Raw genomic sequence first — 26,900 nt, forward strand, 5'->3', positions numbered from 1 at the left:
ACTAAGTGCTCCCGCGTCTTCGTAATTTGCAGCACGCACCGCCCCGTAGAGGGACAGGAACACCCCCATGATGAAGCATGACACTGAGGGATTCTTAGTGTGTGAGGGGTATTTTAAAAAGAAATAGTGTTTCCCATAACAAATTCTTGGGTTTAACACAATTTCCGACCACCATCATTATAACTCTCCAAACAAGGAAAGATATATTGTAAAGTGGTAGAATCTTCTTGTTGAATTATAATATGATTTATTTTCTTTGTGCGTCTCTTCCAAATTCCCCTTAACCGACCTGAGAACCACTGTTCCGTCTGACGCTGACGTAACCACACAGGGGTGAATTTACACCTAGGTCTTCTACCTCTTTATTACAACTGGAGATACTCTGGTAGAGTCATGGATGGCTACTCCATACGCCCAAACCATCACCTCCTACCACCATTCCCTCTGTTTGCTAACTGCACCTTGAATGACACCTTTAACCACGTGGTTAAATCTCTCCACTGTACCATTTCTGCTGGGATTATAGAGCGACGTCATCTTATGCTTCACATCTACCTTCTCGAAGTAATTCTTTGATGCATTGGATGTGAATTGTACTCCTTTATAGCTCAACAAAACTGCTGGAATACCTTCAGCAACAAATGTTCTATCTAAAAATTCCACAGTAGTGGTATCTGCCCTTTCTACAATCTCAACCACTGGCCACTTAGAGAAAAGATCCATCAACACAATGACATATTCCTGTAAATCCCGCACACGACATAGCAAGTCCACAGCTACATACTCCCACAGTTGCTTCACAATCAAAAATTCACTTGTGGGTGGTTTCAATGTACGTAAAGACTTGTCAGCTGAAGCACACACTCTACACAATCTCAAAAATCTCTCCACAATCTTGTCAATACCTGGCAACCAATATGCTTCCTTGACTCATATCACGTATCACGACGGAGGAATAATGCATCGCCTCTGAAACTTAAATCTTTGTCCACATATAATTCCACCCTGACTTCCCAAAAACACCTGCGTCACTTGTTCCTTCTTTGGCCAACCCTAATACATTCACTGCAAGACTTTTTGTAAGACCATATCCTTCCTTTGTTCTGCTTCCCACACTTCCTTTTTAATGGCAGGCGTGCCTAAGTCATGCACCAACACAACTTTGATGTCATTCCGTGGGCCATCAACACACTTCTCTAATGGAGAAGTCATTCTTGTAAGGCAGTCTGCCACCACTTTTCTCTGCCTGGAGCATACACCATATTGTACAAATATGCAGACACACTCTTTTCCGCAGTCATTAGTTTAGTCAGCAGTTTATGGTCACACAGAATGGTCACTGGCTTGCCCCAGACAAAAGCACGAAAATGTTCTAATGCCCATGCACAAGCCAATGCCTCCTTTCCTATAATCTGGTACTTTTCCTCCACTGGTGTTAGATCTAGAAGCAAACACATGAGACATTCCTTAAGCTCCTTGACAATTTTTAGTGGGGTACTTCATTACGGAAATGCACGTTGAGCCGCTAGCATTTGAATGGTAGTTTATTTAAGCTCCTACCATACAGGAAACCCTTCTGCTCGGTCCCACCGCATCGACCGATCTCAACACAATGCTGAGCAGTGGTACCTTGGCCATGTCATGCCTACAACAGGCATTCTATGTTACCTGTATCTAAATAAACCCGAACCGTAACAGAAAGAGGTACAGATTGTCATAATGGTGCCTGACAAGTCTACTGGACAATTAAAAAAGAAGTGTTTCTTTATACTCAATCACATTTGAGCAATAAGCCTTGATACGAGTTCCCCTGAAAGGTGGCAGGCGAAGAAAAAGCCATTTACAAGAAGGGTTTCTCCGGTTACTATGAGTTGTTTTCACAAACTATTTATGCTTTGCTTTCTTGCTTTGTATCCAGCCACTTAAGACTCGACAAGCTTGCTGGGCACTTACTATGTTAACAAGCCCAATACAAACACCTGTGGCAACCTGAGAGAAAAATAAAGGTGCTGCTGCTAATGCTCAGTCAGAATTCCAGTCCCTCTCTGGATTAGGTCCAATGTTCATTGTGCGTAGTTGGCGTTCCACCACCCTTTTCACTGTTCATTATACCTTTGCTTCAGCACTAACATTTGGCCACGTCTTTTGCGTTCTCTGTTGCTGTGCCCACCCTGCAGAAAGTAACTGCTTTGTGTGGTTTCCAGTTGTTTGTAAATTACTGTAAAACAGCTTCCCGGATAAAAAGTGTATTGAATATGTACTGGTCACCAAGGCATTAATGGAAGCGGCCCAAATGTTCCTCTTTTACAGATGCAGGCCTAACTGAGCTCTTTGTTACCAAATCTTCTTCCCTTTCTTACTGTGGAGTCAGGCCTTTGTCACCATTAATGCTAACATTGAGAATGCGATTCCAAAAGCTTTTAGAAGGCAGAACACTGTTCTTACTTTTTCCAAAAAGCTGAAAACACAGCTTTTAAAAAGCCAGTTTAGCTTTGGTGGCTTCTCCCTATTTTCTTCCTATTTGCAAAGTCTACACTGTGACAGGATACCGTCCGGTGTTAGAGGGCACTTCACAAGTTCAGAAACTCAAAACAAATAAAAGACACTTTCTGTTTTCATCGGGCCGGTGGTAGGATATCCTTTAAGATCCATGTCCTATGTTTTAATTTAGTTTTCCTGGCCTTCTTCGGCAATTGTTTTCTCCTCAATTTAATTTAAATTGCATTGATGTAGAACTGACAAGGCGTTGAAGCGCTTTACGCCAGGCAGTACGCTGCTCCAGAACCCAAGGTTAGTGATTAATCCAGTGGTTATTGGAATTAGACTTTTGCTCTCAAGAAAACCATTCCATGCACTTACTCCGTTCCTTTGTGTGGGATTAAATTACTAGTATTTAGGTGGGATCATTGGTGGAGGTAGGTTTGTGAGTTCATGCATGTGGTTGGTGGGATTAATAGATGAGAGAAAGATGGTTGGATATTGTTAGGTTGAAGGGATGACTTTCAAAGTAGAAATTTTGGAATAGACTGGGAGGGGCTGAATTGAAAGTAAGGGAGAGGGGAGATTTTCATATAATACAGAGGAGAGTTTTTGAGATACCATGCGCTCTGAGGATGCAACACTTTAGAAACAACATTATTTGCATGCAAGATAGCACTACATTAGGTACTTTGATAGGCACTTGAACAGGCAAATAGTCTATCCACTATTAGGCTACCTCTAGCTCACCGCTTCAGCAAGGACAGCTGATCAACTTCAGCGCTCGAAGCATTTATAGGGAAATATCAAAATCTTAAGGCTGTGACTAAAAGTCCCACCCCACCACCACCTCTGCTTGACAAACAATAGCATTCCTGCCATTGCGTTCTTTTTCAGATAAATAGAGTCTCTTTTCGCCTAGGTATGGTTTTGAAATGAACAAATAAGCCTGCTCTGGCTCCTTTCGTGGACAAATAACAGTGCTACATGTGAAATTACATGTCATCTCCACTGCCTTTCTCCCCTCTTAATCTAGTTCAAGTATATCAACCATACCCCTGCATACATAAAAGATATTCTCACGAGTCCCACTCCTCCGCAGTTTAAGTGGTCCCATTAGATGCCCCTTCCCTTCTATCCCAGTTTTTTTTTTTTTAAGTTTTGAAAACCTTTATTGGAAACAGTACGGTACACAGCAAAGAGCCTACAACCCAGCGGGCCGGCCGCGAAAAACACATTTGGATGCATATCTGATCACACAGCCCCATGCCGTCAACCCGGAGGTACGGCGGCGTTAAGGAGTGTACACGTATCGTGAGGTAGAGAAGAATGTTACTTGTCTCAGACTTAAGCAAACAATCACAAATTTGGTCAGGTTGCCCAGGAGGCATAAAGTGCCGAAACTTCCAACTCCCCCCCCCCCCTCCCCCTCCCGAAACATCGGTCAGCACTGCGTTTTATGTGTGCCCTTAGCTAGCCAGCACCCTCCCCCCCCCACTCCCAGCTCCCCGAGTCGCGGTAACACGGGTCTAATCGTCTCCGGGGTCATCTTGCACAATGGAAGGAGGTTCGCAGATTCCCCCCCTAAAATCATTCCACTTGGACCACACCTCAACCCACTTGCGCGGGCACCCTCTAGCCACATATACTGTCTTTTCCTGCAGCATGCACCAGTCCATGTCGCTGGTCCAGTCTGAGAGTTTCGGTGGTACAGCGCTGCCCCAGAGCCTGGCAATGTTTCTTTTTGCTACCATTTGCCCGAGCGTCACCCAGATCCTCCCTTTTGGCGGCAGGTCAGTTGGTTCCCATATGTTGAGGAAGCACCTCTTGGCTTCGGGGCGAATCTCCACCTCCCAGACCTCTTCCATCTCCCGCACCACCCTCCTCCAGTACCTCTGAACCTTTGGGCAGTCCCACAGCACGTGAAAAAAGGTTCCATCACCTCCGCACCCCCTCCTACATAGCGTCGTGTCAGCCCTACCCATCATATGTAATCTTGTGCAAGATATATAGACTCTGTGTAGGATCTTCAATTGGATGAGCCGCAATCTGGCCGATATCGCGACCTCACGTGGAGAAGCCAAAGCGTGCATCCATTCCTCGTCATCTATTTCCAGCCCTTCGGCGACCCACTTGTCTCTGAGGGGAAGGAGCAAGTCTGGGGGGTTGTTAACAAGTTTTTTGTAGGTGAGGGATATGGCATGTTCCGCGAGGAGTCCGTCAAGCAGTCTATCCTCGAGCGGGGAGGCTGGCGGCAACTTGACCTCCTGTGGGATGTTAGCCTGCAAGGAGTGGCGCACCTGCAAGTATCTGTAGTATTCGGCATCTGCCAGTTCGTAGGCTTCCTGCATTTGGGCGAATGAGCGGACCCCGGCAGGTCCCCACATGTCTTTGATTTGAGAGATGCCGATAAGATCCCAATTGCGGAATCCTTTGGTGCGGCGCAGATTTCCCAACGCTTCCGAGGCCCATAGTGGCGTGGCCATCGTGAGGACTCCGGACCATCCGAGCTTTTTCTGTGCGATGTGCCACAGCTGTACCGAATGCAGTGTCGGCCCGGTGAGTTTGCGCGCCCCCCGTCTAGAGTAGAGTGCTATTTCGTAGTTCCCTCCGGGCAGCAGCCATCTATCCATGCCATAAGCCGGGTCATTCCCGTCCCCGTATGTCCCTTGGTTGATTGCGGATAGGTGGGCCGCCCAGTAGTACTTGCGAATATCGGGGAGAGCGATTCCCCCATCGTACCACCCCAGTGTTAGTTTGGCCAGTGAGATTCGGGGCTGCCCGGCCCAGAGGAGGTCGCGCAGCGCAGCTTCGATTGCTAGGAAGTAGCTGTTTGGGACCAGGTGCGGGTAATTTTGAAGTGCGTATAGAAACCGCGGGAGCGAGAGCATCTTAAATAGGGCTGCCCTGCCCAACAATGACAGAGGCAGATTCTGCCAGGATTTCGCCTCCCGTTGAAGCCGAAGGAGCGGCGGCTTGAGATTGTGTTCGTAAAGCAGAGCCTTGTCAACAGTGATATACACTCCGAGATATTTAAACCCGTCCTCTGCCACCCGAATAGGGCAAGAATCAGGGAGCCTGGGAGGGTCCCCGCGGAGGACGTATAGATGCGATTTGGCCCAGTTGACCCGGAAGCCAGAATTGCGACCGAAACTGTCCAATATATTCAGCGCCGCGATCAGTGACCCACGCGGCTTCGAGAGGTAGAGAATTATGTCGTCGGCATATAAAGATATCTTATCCTCCCATCCCTCCGCCCATGTTATGCCCTGCACGGTGGCCACCTGTCTTATCCAGGCCGCGAGCGGCTCGAGGGAAAGGGCGAATAGGAGGGGGGACAGGGGACAGCCCTGTCGAGTTCCTCTGGCCAGCGGGAATACTTCAGACACCTTATTATTTACCAGCACCTGCGCCAGGGGTTCCGCGTACAGTAATCGCACCCAAGCGATAAATTGGGGTCCAAAGCCCAGCTTGCGCAGGACTGCGAACATGTAGGGCCACTCCAGGGTGTCGAAGGCCATTGTGGCATCCAACGAGACTACCACCGCGTCCTCTTGAAGACTGTGGCACTGCCCCAGCACCCCATGCAGTCTCCTAATATTGAGGGCCGTGTTGCGGTGGGGCATAAATCCCGATTGGTCAGGGTGGATTAGCGACGAGAGCACCGGCTTAAGCCGATTGGCCAGCGTCTTGGCAAGTATTTTAGGGTCCGCGTTTAGAAGCGAGATGGGTCTGTATGATGCGCAAGCGTCTTTGGGTTTACCTTCTTTCGGGATCGCCACTATGGTCGCTAACCGCTGGTCCCGGGGCAGCCGCCCTAGTGTTTTACTGCACTCGAACATGAGTTTGAGGTGCTTACTGGTGACGTCTGGCTGGAGTTTGTAGATCTCTATGGGTATGCCGTTCGGGCCGAGCGCTTTGCCAGGACGGAGGTCCCCTATCGCCTGCTGGAGCTCAGTCTCAGTGAGCGGGCTGTCGAGAGCCTCCCGATCTGTGTCCGAGAGAGTAGGCAGTCGTATGTCCGCGAGGAGGTCCATGGAGTCCTCCTCCGGCCTGTCCGACTCTCGCCTGTAAACCTGCCGGTAATAGTCGGCGAACTGTTGCACTATTTCCCGGGGTTCCGTGAGCACTCTCCCCGATTCAGTGCGCAACTCCGGCACCACCCTGCTGGCCTGTTGTTTCCGTTCCAGCCAGGCGATAAGTTTCCCGGCTTTGTCCCCCTGATCATATATCCTGCCAATTCTATGCCGAGCCACCGTCTGGGCCTCCTGGGACACCAGCGCTCTGTACTCCGCCGCCTTAAGCTGCATCGCGTGCCTGAGCTCCCGGTCGCCGCTGGTCGGTGCCTCCCTTTCTAGTTCCCCAAGTTGCTCCTCTAGCGCTACGGTCTGTTGGCTACGTTCCCGTCGCCGAGCCGCGATAGCCGATAGAGCCTCGCCTCGCACCACAGTCTTAAACGCCTCCCACAGGGTGGCAGGGGAGGCGACGGACCCATCGTTCTCTGTGAAGTAGCGCGTGATTGAAGTGGATATGTGTTTTCTAGTGACCTCGTGTTTCAAGTGCCAGGGATTAATTGGCGCAGTGCTGCCCTCCCGCCTACTTCCGAATGTAATCTGTGCAAAGAGCGGTGAATGGTCGGAGATACCCCTGGGGAGGAATTCGGCCTCCAATACCGCCATGTCGTGCTGGAGCAGGGTGAGGATGTAGTCCAGCCGCGAGAAGGAGTGGTGTGCGCCGGAGAAGAAACTAAAGCTACTTTCAGTGGGGTGGAGTAGGCGCCAAACGTCCGTCAGCCCGAAAGACTCGAGGAAGTCCGGCAGCCACCGTTGCCCTTGGGGCAGGTCTCTAGATGGTAATCTGTCTTGGGCTCCCGACGCCACAGCGTTCAAGTCCCCTCCCAGAACGAGCCGACCCTCGGGTAGCGATAGTAGGAGTGAGCCCAGGTCTTCAAAGGTCCGGGCCTGTAGGCCTGGGGGGATATAGACTGAAAGAAGATTGAGCGCCTGGCCCTCCCAGCGCCCCGACACAGCCGTGAAGCGGCCCTGCGGGTCGGTCTTGGTGGTGTCTACATGAAGGGGCAGCGAGCGGCGCAGGAGTATACCTACTCCTCTCGATCCAGTGGTGAAACCTGAGTGCGCTGCTAGAGTGTACCCATATCTATTTAGGGCGTAACAGACATTACCCAATAAGTGCGTTTCCTGCAGTAGCACCACATCTGGCTGGTGCCGTTTGAGGAACTGCAAAACTATAGTGCGCTTGAGTCTGTCCCCTAGACCGTTAACGTTCCAGCTGAGAATCTTAAGGCTTTTTTCCCACCGTCTAGCCATGGCTGTGTCGTAAGAGAGTGTCTTGTCCCACCACCCGGGCATCCGTTATGTGAGAATAATGTGCGTGACCGTAAAGGATCCCCAACTCCCACCCCTCCCTGGGTCCCACCCCACAATGATAAATCATACAAATGACAACAATCCCAACCGGCCGGACGTTCAACTCCCCCCCTCCCGGAGCTGGCCCTGACCTCCCGGCCCCCCCATCCCAAAACAACTCCCCCCACCCTGCCCCCTGCTCCGTGGGTCTAGAACTACCCACCACCCCAATTAGCAGAGCGCCTGTCGCCCCCCCCCCCCCCGGTGAACCCACCGAGAAACTCAATTTGGGAAGTTCGTGGGCTAGTCCCCTGTGGTCGCCCGCCCGTGGTGTCCCAGTTCGTTCATCCCCCTTGTCACGGAGTCACCCATGGAGGGAAGCCACCCATGGAGGCAGTGAGGCGACCAGAGTACCCCAGAGTTAACAAATCTCAAAATAGAGGCACGTGAGGTATACATTACAGTCCGATGTCTTCCAGCGCTATTGCTCGTGGTCTCAGCGTGGCGTCCCTTCTCTGGACGAGCCCCAGCGGGGGCTGTTGGACCTGGAACGCCAGGACCGCTGACTCGGCGCACCACCCGCAGGGCGGCCTGACGCCGACTCCGTGGCGGGCAGGCCCGCATCTTGCCGCTGTAGTTCTCCACTCCGGGAGTCCTGCGTCGCCTCTCCCCCATCCAGCCACTCCTGCACCGCCTCCGGCGTGGTGAAGAAGAGGGATCGCCCATCAACGATGATCTTCAATTTGGCGGGAAAGAACATCATATATTTGATCCCACGCTCGCGGAGCGCCGCCTTGACCCCTTGGAAGGAGCGCCTTTCCCGTTGGACCTGGAGCGTGAAGTCGGGGAAGAACCGGATTGTGGCCCCCTCGTATCGTAGGTCACCGTGCTGTCTCGCCGCCTGAAGAATTGCGTCTCGGTCCCGGAAGTTCAGAATTTTGGCTATGATCGTCCGTGGCATGGCTCCAGGCTTGGGTCGTGGGATAGGGGCCCTGTGCGCCCGCTCAATGGTGAAGAGCTTCGAGAGACGCTTGGGTTTGAGGTGTCGTAGGATCAGATCCTCCAGGAAAAGCTCCACACTGTCTCCTTCAAGTCCTTCCGCCACCCCCACGACGCGGATATTACTTCTCCGAGCCCTCCCTTCTTGATCATCGAGCCGCAGGGCCATTAGGCGGTGCTGGTGTACTAGTTCGTTCACCCTGCCCTCAAGCCGCTTCTCCGAGTCCTGTAGGGCCTTAATGTCGACTTCATTAGTCTTGGATCGGTCAGTGGTTTTCCCTAGGTCAGCTCGGAGAAGGGCCACTTCAATAGTGATCTTGTCCATCTTGGTTTCCAAGTTCGTGCCCAGGGTTTGAATCGCAGCCATGATGGACTTCAGGGAAGGGTCCGCGGGGTCTGCATCATCCTTCGGAGCCCTTTCCGCCGGGGGTGGCGCCTTGGCTACTGTATATTGGTCAAGCTTGTTGGCCTGCGTTGCGGCTCCAGTCTTGGGTCGCATGGCGGTCCGGGCACCCTGTGGGCCGCAGGCGGCACCGCCCTCCGCAGAACCGAGGTGTCCTGAGGTCCGACCAGCTTTCACTGACGTAGCCCTTGGCCCACCGCTCTCGCCCAAGGATCAACAGAGGGAGGGAGATCCCCGCCGCCACAAAGGAGGCCCAGAATCCGTTACAGTACACCGTCCCACTCCCAGTCTGCCAGGCGGTACGCCGTAGCCAGTCGCGGCCGTGGGCCTCACCGGGTGAGTGGGCCGGGCGCTCCCACGCAGCAGGCCCCCTTCTGCTCGACTGTGGCCACAAAATGGCGTCCCCTTCTATGCCCGGGAGTCACTCCGCCGCAGCCCCAGTCACGAGCGTGCACCTTCTCTAGGACGACTGGTGGTTCCTTGCGCATCGCCCAGGCGCCCCTTGATCCGGGCTGGGTCAACGGACGGAGGCTGAAGCCCAGAGCACTCTGCCAGGGAGCGAGAGGGGGAAGAGGGTCTCCGCCGCCACCAGCCGGGTCCGAGAAAGAGTAGAGCGGTCCGTCTCACCTCCGGGCAGCCAGGCGGTTCACAGCCCCAGGCGCGTCCGAGGTCTCACCGGAGGGTAGGGCAGGGCGTCTCTCAGCGGCAGGCCCCCCTCCGCTCCGCCGCGGCCTCAAAATGGCGTCCTCCTCTCGGCCAGGGAAGCAGTCCGTCGCGGCCCCAGTCGCGATCCCGCACCTGCTCCGAGGAAGCCGATGATCTCCGGCTCCGATTCGCGATGCACCGCTTTCTCCTATGACGGCGTCGCTCTGTGCGTGTCAGCGGGCAGGCCCACGCCGGGGCCTCAAGTGGCGTCGGGAGCCGCAGCAGAGTTCCGGAGCCGGGGCGTCCGGCCGCCGCCAACCACTGCGGCCACCCTCCTGGGTCGTGCGAGCGTCGCCTGGGGTCACCGAGCCGCCCTCTTGGGCACTGGGTCAGGGGGGAGCCGGGGGAGCTACAAGGGCACTCCCCGCAGCGCGGATTAGGTCCGGATTTCGGTGGGACACCAACGGTCCCGGCGGAGCTCCGGGATCAGGCGGCCATTCACCTCGGCGCCTAGCCACGCCCCGTTCTCTATCCCAGTTTTGGAAACAAGAAGGATGAACTTACAGTTTGAAAATTTGAACCATAAGCAATCAACAATCACAACACCATGAATTAGGCGCTGACCAGATTAGTAGGATTCTGCTTCTGCCACAGTAGGATTCTGCTTCAGACACGTTGCCTGTGAATCATTTTTTCCTCCTCCACTGTGCCTTTCACCCAGAACTCTCTGTGGCAAGTGGGGCAAGTTAGTTACCAATACTCCACTGATGGAAGCTGGGGTACTGAAGTAGGCCTTGTGTACACAACCATATCCGGCTCCCAGGGTCAGAGGTCAAAGCACTCTAGAATATGCAATAAAAAATGTGGTCAGAAAATAAATCTATAACCACGTTGCAGAGATTTTGACTGCTAAGTAGAATAGTCTAGTATACCACTCTTCCTTCACGTTCCTGCCTAATGGTATCTTGTTTTGAGTCTGAGATAAGCACTTTTTATGGGTTTTGGATTGTTGAGAGTGCGCACTGGCTAGCTCGTTGGTGTAGTGGGGGAATTCAATGGTGTGACGCATCAGTTACTATGGTCACCCGGCCTTAATATTCGGAATACTTCCAACTTCTTTTAAATGTTTGATGGTAATCTGTACTATGCCATGCTCACTTAAATTTGGAAGGGAGTCTTTAACAGTATCCTTGATGCGTCCCTGGACACATGCAGACTCTCCCCCAGAAAGGATGGGGGTGATGTGGCCATCCGTGATGGAGCAGAGTCTTGTCTTTTTGGTTGGTGGGTTAGCAAATACATGGTGAAGTATGTAATGTGCCTAAAATTATGACTAGGTTAAGTTGTTTTTGTGATACAATGTGTGTAATCCTGCCTTATTTCCTTCTAATAAAGACTTATTCCATTATTTGCAAAATATGTAATCCTGCATCTATCCATTGGGCCTAAAGCATTGTTTGACACCCAGTAAAGTATTCAAACCTGCCCAGATACTCTGCTGTAAAACTGCTAAGTGGTGATATATGATGCTGTCCACATTGCTACTAGTAAGCCTGGTTATAATGCAGGCGCTGCACCAGAAGGAAGCGCATAACCCTTCAGGCCCCCCTTTAGCCCAAAGCTATTGGATATCTGTGAGATATGGGATATTCAGGATCCCCTTAATATTCTGCAGAGGGCTGCATCATTTTGCCTTAGAACACTGCTGGTAATTTCTTGGCTTGCTGTAAAATATGTAACCCTGCCTAGAGTGTAAAGAATTATAATAAATATGTATTCGTTTGTGGTATAGTTTGTTCTCCTAGTCATAGCTATTACTTCAGTACTTCTCCAGATATGTAACTTCTATGGGAATGTGTCTAACCCGGAGTGAGTATTTCATCACTTTAATCTGTCTTTTATATCTCTTGCAGAACCGAATTGGGGCTGTGAATCAGCTGCAGTATGAACTGGGGAAAGTCCTCTGTGATGTCCACTCCTCGGATGGTGTAGTTATTGCAGGGTAAGCAAAACTGGACAGGATGCCTCTGCTTTCCTACCTGCCATGTGGGATTCAGCAGATCTGGAATCTAATTGTAGACCTAAAATAAAACTGCTTGGACCTGTAATAAAAACTACACAGGGCTTTTATGGTAGAAAAAGTGAAATTCCAATTCTTAGTCTCTCTACATGCTGTTCCGCACCTTACCCAATGCGCTGTAAGACAGAGGCACAATGGCAGTGCTCAGGAAGAACTAATCAGCTGCTCCTTTCTAACAAAGTCTTCATTGAATTCCTAAAGGTAGGCCTGTCTCCATCATCCTCACTTCAGTGTCTTAGTCCCCACCCTTCAGACACAAGAATGCAGGCAATACACTTCTTCTGTCCTCACCCTCCATCTTGCGCTCTTTTACAACCATGGGAAACCGTAATGGCACCACTGGCTTCAGCTATCAGACACACATACACACATGCCACACACACAGTCAGCCGAAGGTTCTGAATTTCACATAACAGTGGAACTTTACAGGAGACGAGTCAGTAGGCCACGCTGACAGATTAAAATGTCTGGTTTCACTAAAAATTCACAAAACGCAGTAAGTGGCCACCCATTTTCAGGGCTCGCCTAGCGTTGCAGCGCATGCGCTGCTCGCTCTGTGAGATCTATTGTCGTTGGGTTGCTTTCGGAAGTGGAGTCGAAGCTCTGCCCATGCTTTTGATTGGCAAACGTCATCCTTTATGGTAAACGCTGGCCTCCGATTGAAAGTGAGGCTTTTTGATGATCGCCCTGTCTCCCTTAAGCCCCGCCCACCCAAACTGGACTTGTCGTCTGTTGCTCGTCGCGTCTCTTCTCCCTTCTCACGAGGCGGTGGGCGAGTCGGCACTTGTTCTTTAAGCTCTCTGAGGAACACGAATGTATGTGCTCCTAAAATAACCAGAGTATGTTAGTTAAGTGGAAGTCTAGTCTTGTTACCTCCTGACATGATGCGGATAAATCGGGTTGTGTTCCCTTTAAACCTCATTTTTGGAGCAGTTGGTTTGGCGCCCGTGAACTGCCCGTTTAGCAACAGTCCATGTACCTGCTGTGCTTTCCAGGTTTCCTCGGCCCTAGTGTGTTCACTGCGCTTTGGCAACGTGGGAAAGCACCCGCTGCAAACCTGGCCCCGTAAAGAAAACAAAGCTCTTTCAGGCTTTTGCGTGTTATTCTTTTGCCTTGTTGTTCTTCCTCCCGTTTAAGTTTAATCCGTTCCAATGAAGTGGAGTGGGTGGGAAGCGCCGCCTCAAGTGCACAAGCCTTTCACAATCGCAGATCCCAGTGACGCTTGGGTCAGGTCTCTGGGATTTCTTCAGGGCATCGTGTTCTGCTCCCCCTACCAACAGCTCATACCATGAACTCTCTGAAGCACTACGTAGCTGGGTTATGTTCCCAAGTGTGCTGCCGTCAACAGGTGAGAAATTGGCGGATTCCTTCCCTGGTGGCCCCACTTGACACCAAGACCGTTTCCAAGGATGCGTCTAGCCAACGACCTGCAGAGAAGGTGCGCACCACACATTCAGATAAACGCGTGGGATCTCATGAAAACCACTCTGTACACTGGCCTGCCTTTGGGTGTTAATATGATTACTGTAAAGCGTGAACTAAAACAGTAAGTAGTCACTCAGTGTAGACGTGCAAGGCACCCGTTTTATACCACTCTCCATACAGGATAGGCCACGTAAATCATTCTATGGTAACACTTCCCAGAATGATTTTTTGTATTCCAGATAATACCAGTAAACATGACACTCGTTTGTGCTGTAGTACATGGGCGCTCAGCTCGTTCACCTAATAACAATACCCTCCTGTTACTTTACTGGTATCTTTGTGTTCGTGTATCGTTTGTGCATTATAGTGTGGGTACTTGCATATTCTGTCAGTGTTCTTAGCTACGTGCCCGAGGCGCAAGATGGTAGTAATATTTATGCTTCTCTTGTCGCGTACGCCCCCCCACCCCCATCCCTTCGTGCACTGCTTTCCTCCTGTACCTTCCATTCTTCCCGCCTCCTCTCTCTCCACCCTTGGGCACTGCTGCGAACGGAAATGGAAAGAGGAACTTGGCATTGTTTGCAACGCTGTCGGCTGAGAGGAGCAGGAAGCATGGGTTGATCTTCAACTGGACGATTGTGTTTTTAGCCATTGAATTGTCAAAACGCTGGGGGGGTGGCGATTAAGCAAGGAACCCAAGTCACACACTAATCCAGCTGCCATCGTTGACTCCTCATTGCCTGCTAGCTTTAGTCATGTGCTTTGGCACATCATGAGAGGCGTCTGACAGACTTGCTACACAGTGTATGTCTAGCAGTGTTGAATGGCTCTAAGACACCTGTTATCCCCTATTGTCCATTTGGCAAAGTTCTGCATAATTATAGCAGCTTGCGGAAATCGAGGTTGGAGTCGACAAGACGCGTAGAATCAAACCTATTTTGGTTAAGAAATACAGTGATGATGACATCACTATTTCTGGTGCGTTTATGAAGCTTTTCGTTCTCCAGATGAACCTCCAGACACACATTTAGGGATAGGTCATGCTTTGATGGAAACGTGCCTCTCTGTGTGTGGGTGTTATGGTGATGATGTGTGATAGGAGTTGGACTAGAGTTTTATACATATGTGATCAATCTAGTGATCCTGGGTCTTGTGGAGATAAATATTAGAGCTGGAATCAGAAAAGGTATCCTTGTCCTAAAAGGTGTGCTCAACCCCCCTGCCTCAGAGCTCACAGAAGATTCCAGGCTTAGCAAACTGAGCAAAGGGCACCTTTTGAAATGCCCGGTATTAGGGACCCTTAACCCACATGTGATCCTACAAGCCTCAAGTTCATCCTGTGAGTAATTGACAAAGGGCGTTGTGGTCTTAAACTTAGGCCTAGGCCCAGTACCCTCTTCTCAAATGCACAACGGTCATGGTCTGCAGCCAAGTCCATATTTTTCTGTGCTCGTGGTCTATCCTATAACCACCCCCTTGGGCCTGTGACTGTTGCCAGTGTGTACCTAAGCACATTCCGGCTATTTGTACGACATAAACATTCACACAACCTTAAAAGTCTTGGTGGTGTTGAAACTAAGAAAAGGCAGAAAAATCGTTTGATAAAGGAGGGTACCTGGGGGTTGCTAGACCTCTTCCAAAATTATCATTTCGTGTCATATTTAAGGTCTAGTAATGCTTAAACAAGAAAGCATAATGCTGTAGGCAGAGCGAGCCGACTCCAAGCGCTTTAGCTGGCGAGCACATCTGCTGTTACCGCATCCCCACTCCCTCCTCAAACACTGCACAGCTCTACAAGTAAATCTGAAACCGGGATCTTCACTACACACCCAATACACTCTATAACACATGGATAAAAGACATAGTCATTTACAACGCCAATAGCTCTAACTTAAGCAAATGTGAGACCTATTGCATTTCCAAAGCTTGTTTATGTGCTACACCCAAGACAGGGTCATTAGTCCACTTTCTACTAGTGACTGCTTGCTTGGGGCGACCTCCCAGGTCAGAGGACAGGTACTGGACCTCGCTTTTTTATATACTGGGCTAGATCTCTGTGCATATGCTGGGTTAATCTGATGCCAGAACTAAAAATAAGTTAGGATACTAGTTTTACATGGAGTCTGCTACTGTGGGATGGGAAACTCCCCTATTTAGGGACAATTTCACATTGTATTGGTGTTTAAAGTTTTTTTCATCTTCGAAAATAACAATAGGTCCACACAGTTGTTGAGAATTATGCACTTGTGAATTAGAGGAAAGGAATGTGATCAATTCTTGGTAGTGAAAATAGACTTTTTTTCTGCTCTGTAAATGGTAGTTTTGCAGCTTCTGTAATTGGTTAGGCAAGCGAGTGAATGGGATTGGATGCGAATCTTCAGATATCTTTGAGAGATGTACTTTTTTATTTTTTTGTGTCTGAGCTTTTCAGAAAACTAGGTTTTGTGTTCAGTTTTATGGGATTTAAGCTTCTCTTTGGTGATGAGGCAATCTTGTCCATTGCAGCTGATGTGATTGGAATGAGGTGGTTAAGGAGGTGGTTAAGGATGTTGAACGGTTCTTTGTGATTAGTAAAACTCTTACCTGTGAGAGTGTGGAGGCGGTCCTTAGTTTCAATGTTTCTTAGGTTTCTTGTTCATAAGGCTGGGAGGTGGGGGGGTAAGGGATATTTTGGCAGCATTTTTTTAAAAGGACCTCATCTTGCAAAATAAACTGGATGCGAGAATGATCTGACCAAGGGGACATGTTAGTAACTAGTGCTCATTGGTGATTTGTATAAAGAGCAGATCCAGATGTGACTGGCCTTGTGTGTGGGTGAGTCCATCAGTTGGCAGCAGCCCAAACTGTCCATATTGTTCAAAATTCCTTGAACATATGAAATATGGGTTAATGGCACGAATGTTGAAGCCTCCTACAATGAAAGAGCACTTTAAAGCAGACCAGATGAATTGCATCCAACACGAGTTGTCAAGTTGGCAAGCTTTCAGAGAGTTTTATTAAGAGGGTGGTTGATGATTGTGCATAAGATGGAAGGTGAGGAACTGTTTACACATTTAACAAGCAGCTGTTCAGATTGGTTACAGTGGTGACTTTTAAGTTAGTGACAGCTAATGTTAGACTGATGCACTGATGCCACTCCTCTGCCAGGGGCCAGTTTCACAGGACTTTAAATATTATGTTGGATCTGTCTGGGAGGATGTCTGATAGGACGTGGGTTGTGCTGTCCGACATGCAAGTACCAGTGAGAGCCAGGGTCTGAGTGGAGAGGTTGGTGATGTATTTGAAGACATATTTGACTTCAGATCTAGCCTTAAAGAAGGCCCTCTTGAAGGAGGATGGGTAGTCTGAGTGCAGTGAAAGGAAAGGCCTGGTATAAAGATGTGCTGGAAGCTTGATGGTAGGAGAATGGGGTGTGGCCTAAGGCAATAGAGAGTGAATGGGGGAAGAAGTTTGAGAAATAGGTCAACATGGCGGGGTCTGTGCACTGGGAGGATGGGTATATGGCAGTTGGAGGTGTGGTGTAGATCACACTGAAATTAAAGTATGTATTTAAAGAGAAAGCTTGCATGGTTCAATGTTGTCTCCAAGGAACTAAGTTGTATCCATCGGAGAACCTTGTGACTTTCAGTGAATAAATCAAGATGGGGAGATCCCAGCAGGAATGTTCTTATAAATATTTTACGTTTGCTGTGATACCAATATATCCACCTCTTCTGACACTTTTCAATTCGTATATAATCCCATGGCACTTTCTTAAAAATAGTGGGGTTGGCCGTCTTTGCACTAAGTGTAATGCCCTAAAGATGGTCTCGGCTATTGATTAGTCAAGAGATAGAAAAGTTAACATGTGTTTGCTTCATGTCTTTTGCGCTTTGACCACACAATCATCAATAAACACGCAAGTACAAGGAATGAGTGATTGATGAACATTACTATACGACATTAATAGAGACTATATAGACATTGCTACTGATATAGACATTACTATATGCAAAAGTGGATTAGCACACATGTCCTTCACAACGCAGGGCATTACAAGACTTTCTATATCTGTTGGACATATATGTACTAGAATTGAACACATTTTGTTACAAAAAAGATGCAACAGAATTGAAGCCCTTTTGTTCTGAAAGTGATTGAACTGAACAAAGCACAAAATTAAATGTTTTATCATATGTACGCAGCTTTCTTTATCTATTTTTTCTTTGACTAATTCTGAATTAATTATTACAAGAATGTGTGTTATATATATTAAGCCAAAAGAGTTGCCCCTACAGAGGAGCCCTCGCACAGGTAGGTATTGCTTAACGGAATTTTCTTTAATGAAGGCTGCAGCAGAGAGGGTCCGACATTTACAGCATTTATCTCAGCCTGACGTGGTTCATGGTTTCAACAGATTCCAGAAGGCCGTGCGAGCGGCCACGCCCACTGGGGGGCTGGACATCGTAATCAAGCGGAGAAGCATTTGTGGTCGTGTGAACTCTGTTGTAAGCCTCTGGAGAAGTGGTAAAACCATGAAACGCGTCAGGTTGAGATAAATGCTGTAAATGTCGGACCCTGTCTGCTGCAGCCTTCGTTTTTTTTTTTTAGAACAATTTTTATTAACATTTCGCGTAGCGTTACATTGATAATATAATTCACATTGGTGTACAGACCTAAATACAATATTGTATAGGTATAATTCTTCCGTTTTCTAAAGGTGCGACTTATAGGTCCAATCCCATGTGTCCAGGTGATCCCCACAATTACAATCAATAAACATAATTTAGCAGATTGTGTTCATTCACTGGTGTCAGATTCTGACTCTTCTAATGAAGGGAGTTCGCATATAGTACCCCGATAGGCGTTCCAGCCTCCCCAGACCCTCGTCCATTTTTTGGGACATCCTCGATGGATATACACTGACTTTTCCGCCATCATCGCCATGTCAATATCTCTGCACCATTGAGTGAGAGTAAGGCAGTGTTTCGTTTTGCTACCGTCATGCCTAGAGTTACCCAATCCTGAGCAACCGTATTCAAATCTGTGGGTTCCCAGATGTTGAGGAGACAGCACCTCGGGTCTAGCAGAACTGTGACATGTGTGACCTGGGAGAGCGTGCGCATCACCGCTATCCAGTAGCGCGCTATTTCTGGGCATAGCCATATAGTATGGTAGAATGTACCTGCTTCTCCGCATTGTCGAAGACAAAGTGGCGTTCCTGCACGGTGTATTTTATGTAGAAGTGTCCTAGTGTAGTATGTGCGGTGTAGGATTTTTAATTGCACTGATCTAAGTCTTGACGGTATTGCAGCCTCTCGAGGGGATGCTATTGCCTCCTGCCAGTCAGCCTCATCAATGTCCCCTACATCTAGTTCCCATGTGGTCTTCAATGTGAGCGGTTATTTACTATTTTGCGGTAGGTCAGTGAAATTCCCTTCTTGAGGAGATGTTCTGTTATGAGCCTATCCTCTAGCGGGGAGGATTCCTCGGGTCGCGTACCCGGCGGTAGCAGGGTCTGAAGTGCATGTCTGATCTGCATGTATCGAAATTGTTCTGTCTGCGCTAAACCGTAGGTGGCCTGTAGATATGCAAATGTGACTACCACTCCCTTCTGCGACATATCTCCAACTTTCGATATCCCTATCAAATCCCAGCTGCGAAAGCCCTTGGTGTTACACAGCATTCCAAGTCGCTTTGTATCCCATAAAGGCATTGCTTGTGTGACCACCCCTTCCCAGCCTAACGTTTGTTGCGCCTCAAACCATATGCGTATCGTGTGTGCCGTTGGACCTGTGAGATTTGTGTCGTCTCTTTTTATTGTAAAGCGCCCCCATGATCCCAGACGGTGCCAGGAGTTGCCTATCCATCCGGAATGCTGGATCTTCCTGGGGGACGTGGAGCCATTGGTTAATAGCCAACAGCTGGAAAGCCCAATAGGATACTCTGATGTTGGGAAGAGCAGTCCCGCCATCGTACCAGCTTCTGGTGAGTTGCAGCCTTCATTAAATAAAATTCCGTTAAGCAATACCTACCTGTGTGAGAGCTCCTCTGTAGGGGTAACTCTTTTGGAGATATATATATATATATATATCTATTTACCAACTCCTGCGCGGGGTGCCATAGAGAATGGTGGTTGACGAGGGGTATTTCCAAGAGTGTCACCGAAACAACGTGATAAGGTACTCTACATTACAGCTGTGAAGAGAGGAGAAAGGTAGTGATTGAGACTTTCTAATGTTAAATCACTTCAGAAACATGGATTGTATATTTCCCGTAATTACAGCGGAGGGATCAAAGACATGGATACGGGACTAACCAATCCCTCTTTCCCTCTCATTCACAGCGTCCAATCAAAAACCAGCTATGACTTTAAATAGTACCGTCCTACATCTGTTGTTTGATTTCATGCGAGCTGGAAGAAGGCAGAAAGCCGAAACGCGTCCTCGCTAATAAATGGACTAAATGTACCCTGTGAGTGCTGTGTGTGTCTTCAGGACACAGGAGCTTTGATATTTTAAATGGACCCACCTCCAATTTGTACTTGCACCCGTCACTAAGAGTGCTGCATACGCCAAGGTGGACATCGGAGCGGAGAATATGTGTGTGTGTGTGTGTATATGTATATATATATATATATATATATATACTGAAAAAAAATAGGTTTAAGGGGCGTTCTAGTTAGCTGGACATTCCCTCGTACAAAACCCTAGAAATTCCCCCGTTCTAGTTAGTTCTGCTAACTATAACTCGCGCCCCCGCAATGCACTGCTGATGACGTCACATATTACATCACTCATGACATGGTCAATGACATCTCAAATGACATCATTCATTGATTGTGAGTTTCTCTAAAGTTTAAATACACTTTAATATATATAGGGAAAGGCGTGTTGAAGAATGAGTGGGTGTATACATGTCTGACTAGATGATTTACTAGGTGTGTGACTGACTCTAAGTGAGTGATTAAACATAACTTACTGAATGCATGGGTTAGTGACTAAACTGTGTGAATGTGTGTATTCTTCTGTCTATTGGTTTGTAAGCGGCTGCATGGGGGGATTGGTTGTCTGAGTATCTGTATGGGTGCCTGAGTGTTTGTGTGGGTGAGTTGTGTATGACTCTGTGCATAGATGTGTGAGTGGGTGATTCACTGGGTGCATGGTTTTAAGAGTGCATCTGTTATGGACTGTATGGTTGGGTGAGTGTATGTATGGGTGTGTTAGTGATTGTATGTATATCTCAGTGGTACATGTGTGAGTAACTACATATGTGAAAGGCAGTATATATGTGTGTAAGAGTACATAAATGGCTATAGGTGAGAGTGTGTGATTGTGAGAGTGGCTGTATGGATGAGTGTGTGCTTGTATCAGTGATTGTATAAGAGCGTAAGAATGTGGTAGTATTTTTATGAGTAAGTGAACTTGTGTGTGTATAACTGTATAGGTGAGTAAATGGGAGTGTGATTAATTATTTGCATGACTGACAAGGTGTGTGAGTACCTCTATGGATGAGTGGCGGTGCGTGAGTGTATATATAGGTGTATAAATGCATATGATAGTCCTGTACTGAGTGACTGTAAGTATGAGTGACTGTACAGGTGAGTGAGTGGATGTGTGTGTAGACCTAAGAGTCAATGAGTGGGTTTGTAGTTATTTGTATTGGAGTATCTATGGTTTTGAGAATGGCCGTCTGAAATTTTGAATAGGTGTATCAAAGGTTATATTAGGGTGTGAGAAGATGCACAAATTTATCACATGGATGATGTCATCACTGATGTCATCACTGATGTCATTTGAGATGTTGTCAGTGATGTCATCAGTGATGTCACTGACCATGTCATGATTGATGTAATTTGTGACGTCATCAGCAGTGCATTGCGGGGGCGCGAGTTATAGTTAGCTGAAATAACTATAACGGGGGAATTTCTAGGGTTTTGTACGATGGAAATGTCCAGCTAACTATAACGCCCCTTAAACCTATGTTTTTTTCTGTGAATTTCTAAGGTTTTTTTAAATGTTAATTCCTAACTATAACATACCTGAAACCTATGGTTTTTTAAGTTAATTTCAAAGGTTTTTTTTTGGAAACCTTTATTACAGATTTCAAGAGATATACAAGTATGGGCCTACAACCTTCAGGCCGGCCGCTAGTAGACAGTGAGACCATGAAACCTATTCATGAACACAAGCAGCAAGCAGTAAAAAGTCCCACAGATCAAAAATATCATTTGCGGCCACATTGCCCAAACATCCCAAATGGCGGTTTCATTTTAAATGAAAAACGAGAAACAAACCCACAAGGCGGCAAAAATCTAGGCAACAGTATGTGCTCCCCTCGGGAGGGCTCTACCAACCTACAAGAATAAGAGGGGGGGAAGGGCAGGGGCAGAAACAAAGTGGTTACGGTAACACAGAATCAAGAGAATGTGCAGACTAGGGAGACAGGGCCGCCGCCAGGTCGGGCGTCAGTGGCGGGGTACAGATCCCACCGCGGTAGGAGTTCCAGGGGCCCCACACCTTTACCCATTTCCCAGGCTTACCTCTCGCCACATACACAACCTTTTCTCGGAACATACACCAATCCATATTTTCCTTCCATACCGAAATCGTGGGTGACCTCTGGGAGCCCCACAATTGTGCTATGTCACGCTTGGCCACCATATATCCCAATGTCACCCACCACGTTTGCGTCACCGTATAATCAGTCGGCTCCCACACATTCAGCAGACACCTCCTAGCCTCGGGGAGCAGCGCAACATGCGTGACCGCTTGCAACACCTCATGCACACCACGCCAGAATCGAGTCACCTCCGGACATTCCCACAAAATGTGGAGGAAGGTCCCTAACATGCCACACCCACGCTTACACATCCCATCCACCGCGTATCCCATGCGCATCAGGCCCGGTCCCGTAACGTAAACCCTGTGGAGTATTTTGAGCTGGACGAAACGAAGGCGGGCCGGTATGGCCACCTCTTTCGGGGAGGCCACCGCAGATACCCAATCCTCGTCGTCCAGCTCCAATCCATCAGCGACCCATGCCTCACGGAGGGCAGCCAGCAGTCCCGAGCGATCGTTGATGAGCTTTTTATAGATCAATGAGATAGTGCCATCCGGTACATGCCCATCTAGCACTCTATCTTCCAAGGGGGAGCACTCCGGGATGGACGCGACCTCCGGGAACACGGAAGACAACGCGTGGCGAACCTGTACATACCGGAAGTACTCCCTGTCATGCAACTGATATTCCGCTTTCAGCACATCAAACGTTTTAAATCCCCCCTTCGTCCAAAGATCGCCCACCCTGCTAATGCCAATCGTGTCCCACTTCTCGAAGCCTTTCGTCGTCCACAAACAACCCAGTCGTTCAGAGGCATACAGTGGCGTCGCCCGGGTCAACCGATCTTTCCACCCCATCGCCGAGTTTGCCGCTTGCCACACCCGTACCGCGACCCGTGTCGGAGCAGTCAAACGTGCGTCGAGCGATCTAGAGTAGAGCGCACGATTGTAGTCGCCACCCGGCAACAACAATTTGTCCATTTCAAAAGCCGGATTAAGGGCGGGCCCATAAAGCCCGTGGTTTATCGCAGCCAGCTGGGAGGCCCAGTAATAACGTTTGATGTCGGGGAGGGCGACCCCCCATCGTACCACGGGAGCGTCAGCTTCGCGAGGGCGATCCGCGGCCTCCCATCCCAAAACAGTTGGCGTTGCAGACCCTCCACCTCCCGAAAGTAACTAGCCGGAATGACATCCATCGTGTTTTGCAAGGCATATAAAAACCATGGCAACGACATCATCTTAAACAGCGCCGCCCGGCCGAGCGGCGAGAGCGGCAAGCGCCTCCAACGCGCCACATCCGCCTTCAAACGTTGTAGGGGGGGGGGGGGAGTAGGTTCTGTGTGTATCGGGCCGCAGAGTCCAGGGTAATAAAAATACCCAGATACTTAAATCCCTGTTGAGCAACCTGGATAGGACAACCCCGCGGGAGGATAGGGGCCTCCCCTGAGAGGACATATACACAGGATTTAGCCCAGTTGATGACTAGGCCGGAGTTACGGCCAAAGGAATTCAGCACATCCACTAACACAATCAATGATTCACGCGGGGAAGCAAAATACAAAAGAATATCGTCCGCGTAGAGAGAGACTCGATCCTCATACTCAGGAGTCCATCGGAGACCATGAATCAAAGGGTGCCACCGCAGCCACTCCGCCAGGGGCTCCAAGGCGAGCGCAAAGAGGAGAGGCGACAGCGGGCAACCCTGTCGCGTGCCCCTACCCAATTCAAAAGGAGCCGACCCTCTACCATTCACCACCACCTGGGCTAGCGGTCCGGAATACAACAATTTCACCCAGCCAATGAATCCCAGGCCAAACCCAAACTTCTCCAGCGTCGCCCAGATATATGGCCACTCAAGCGTGTCGAATGCCATAGTGGCGTCCAGGGACGCCAAAATGGCTGGCTCACGTATGAACGGAACCCTCGAGAGCACCCCATGCAGACGCCGCAGGTTAAGCGCGGTGTTGCGATGAGGGATAAAACCGGACTGGTCCTGATGGATCAGGTCGCACACCACGCTGACCAGCCGATTAGCCAGCACCTTGGCCAGAGTTTTTGGTTCCGCATTCAAAAGCGAAATGGGCCTGTAAGAAGTGACCCGATCACGCGGCCTCCCCTCCTTGTGAATAACCACAATAGTGGCTAGACGCTGGTCCAGCGGGAGGGAACCCGCCGCCCGGGCCGCGAGGAACATATCACGAAGATGCGGCGCCAATGTATCCGGCCGCAATTTGTACAATTCAATGGGAAGGCCATTAGGACCCATGGCCTTGCCAGAGGCGACTGAACGTATGGCCAGAGCGATCTCCTCAGACGTCGGAGTCACGTCCATCAACGATTTATCCTCCTCCGAAAGTGAAGGCAACGCAATATCTTTAAGCAGGTCGCGGGAATCCTCTTCCGAGCGAGAAGATACCGGGGAATACACCCCGTGAAAATACTCTGCGAAGCAATCAACAATTTCACCCGGATCAGTAACATACACACCCTCCACTCTCTCAACCAGCGGAACAACTCGACTTGCTCTCTCCTTTTTATCCAGCCACGCGATCAGTTTTCCAGCTTTATCACCCATATCATACAGTCGCCCCTGCTGCTCCCTACTCAGGCCCCTGGCCGCCTCGGTGACTAGGGCCTTGTAGTCCGCTTGTTTGATCCTGAGAGCATGCAGTTTGTCATCCGTGACACCACAATCCAGGTCACCCTCCAACTCAGTTATCTCAGACTCGATACGGGTCACCTCCTCCCGCTCACACCTCTTGGAATGGGAAATGAGGGACAGGGCCTCCCCCCGGAGTACCGTTTTGAACGCCTCCCACAGAGAAACAGCAGACGACACTGATCCCACATTATCTCCAAAATATTGCTCAAGGGATTTAATCAAATCTGCGCGAATCGCGGGATTACGCAGGTACCAGGGGTTGATCGGGACCACCCTCCCCTCCATCCCCGGGACAATGTCAAAGTGCAACAAGAGAGGGGAGTGGTCTGAAATACCCCGAGCAAGATGCCGCACCTCCCCGACCCTCCCCGCCTGTGCCGCTGGCATCAGAACATAATCAAGTCTCGAAAGACTACCATGAGCCCCGGAATGAAAGGTGTATTGTACCTGCGCAGGATGTTTTAGCCGCCAACAATCCACCAGACCCAGGGTATCTAAGAGGCCAGACAACCAAGTTTGGGCCCGGGGGAGATCCCTGGGTGGGTGACGATCCTCAGTTCCGGAGACCACAGCATTAAAATCCCCACCAACCACTAAGATACCCTCCGGCAGCCCAAGAAGAAGGCCCCCCCAAATCAGCAAAAGTAGTCGTCTGCAACCCCGGCGGGACATAAACAGAAACCAAAACAACTACTTTACCCTCCCATCTACCCACCAGAGCCGTATATCGCCCCCTGTCATCATGGAGCACCTCGTCAACCTCCAACGGGAGCGAGGTTTTAACCATAATGCCCACACCCCTCGAACCAGAGGTGAAGCCCGAATGGGCCACAAGGCGATAGCTCCGCCTATTCATAGCACAGAAGGAGTTACCAATAAGGTGTATTTCTTGCAAGAACACTATCAGGTGAAATCCGTTTTAAGAACTGCAGGACCACCCCCCGTTTTATCCTGTCCCCCAGTCCGTTAACATTCCAGGAAAGAAGTCTCAGTCCCCTACCCCCCATCACAGCCAAAACCAATCTGTCCCCTCCCAGAGAGCACCTTGAGTAGAACACAACAATATGTCTGCCTTGTGGTACAAACAAACAATACCCAACCCCAACCCAACATTCCAAACAAAACTCCCCCCTCCCTGCACGAGCCCAAACAGCACCCCCAACTTGCAGTGTGCCTGTCGCCCCTGCATGAACTAAACTACAAAGACCCCCTAGAGGAGGAAAGAGAACCCCCTCGAGACACACCACAACCTCCACGGGAGGGGGAGCAAAGCACGACAGTCAAGAAACCCTGAGCACAGCCGAAAGGTGGCATCATCAGGAATTAGCCCCAGTATCAATACCGCTGGCCCGGTCCAGTGGGCACTCTTCTCCCGCGGCCCCCACACCCTCTCGATCATGTCCCCTAGGCAAAGTGTCCAACCAGTCCCCGGCCGTCTCCGGACGGTCAAAGAAATGAGAGCGACCCTCGGACTCCACACGCAGTCTGGCCGGGAAAAGCATGGCGTATTTAAAGTTCATATCTCGGAGCCGCCGCTTAACGCCCATGAAACCCAGCCTCTGCTTCTGGACCGCTTGAGTAAAGTCAGGATAGAAGTTCACCTCCACGTTCTCCAGCTTAAGCGGCCCCTGCACTCTAGAAGCTTGTAAAATCGCATCCCTGTCCCGAAAGTTGAAGATACGGGCAATAAGAGGCCGCGGGGGAGCTCCGACCTTCGGCTTGCCACCAGGAACTCTATGGGCCCTCTCCACAGCAAAGAATTTACCCAAACCTCGAGGCTGCAGACGATTAGAAATCAGATCCTCCACAAAGAGATCCGCCGCCGAATCCTCCAGTCCCTCTGGCACCCCGATAATGCGAACGTTGTTCCTCCGGGCCCGACTCTCGGAATCCTCCAGTCGCCGATCCGTGAGCGCACTGGCCTGCCGGAGCCGACGTACCTCCGTCTGGAGGGCCGTCACCTCAGTCGTGAGGCCCGACGCGGTGTGAGCCAAAGAATCCACCCTGTCATTTGTCTTGGAAAGATCTGCCCTGACAAGGTTAACATCGATGAGAACCGCGTCGAGTTTGTGCGCCAGGGTATCAAATTGTTGACCCACCGAGGTCTTCATCTCCGTGATGGCGCCCATGATGTCCTGCAAAGTCAGATCCGTCGGCAAATCCGGGGCATCTGCGGGGCACTCAGGGGACTTATGCGACCCGCCGGGAGAACCCCTCGGTAGGGTATAGCGATCCATAATGTTGGCTTGAGTTGCAGCGCCACGCCGGGTCGATTTGGCCCTTGGCCTCTCGCCATTCTGCT

General features: G+C 49.8%; 1 protein-coding gene across 1 annotated transcript in view; it reads left to right on the top strand.

Moving 5' to 3' along the window:
• Positions 1-26,900, top strand: part of FBXW8 (F-box and WD repeat domain containing 8) — a 698,699-nt gene that overhangs the window by 262,525 nt on the left and 409,274 nt on the right. The window contains exon 4 of the mRNA XM_085633260.1: positions 11,805-11,893. Within this exon, the coding sequence (XP_085489386.1) occupies positions 11,805-11,893 (89 nt within the window). The remainder of the gene's footprint in view (positions 1-11,804; positions 11,894-26,900) is intronic.

Source organism: Triturus cristatus, chromosome 11 (assembly GCF_964204655.1).
Source record: "Triturus cristatus chromosome 11, aTriCri1.1, whole genome shotgun sequence".
NCBI lineage: Eukaryota > Metazoa > Chordata > Amphibia > Caudata > Salamandridae > Triturus > Triturus cristatus.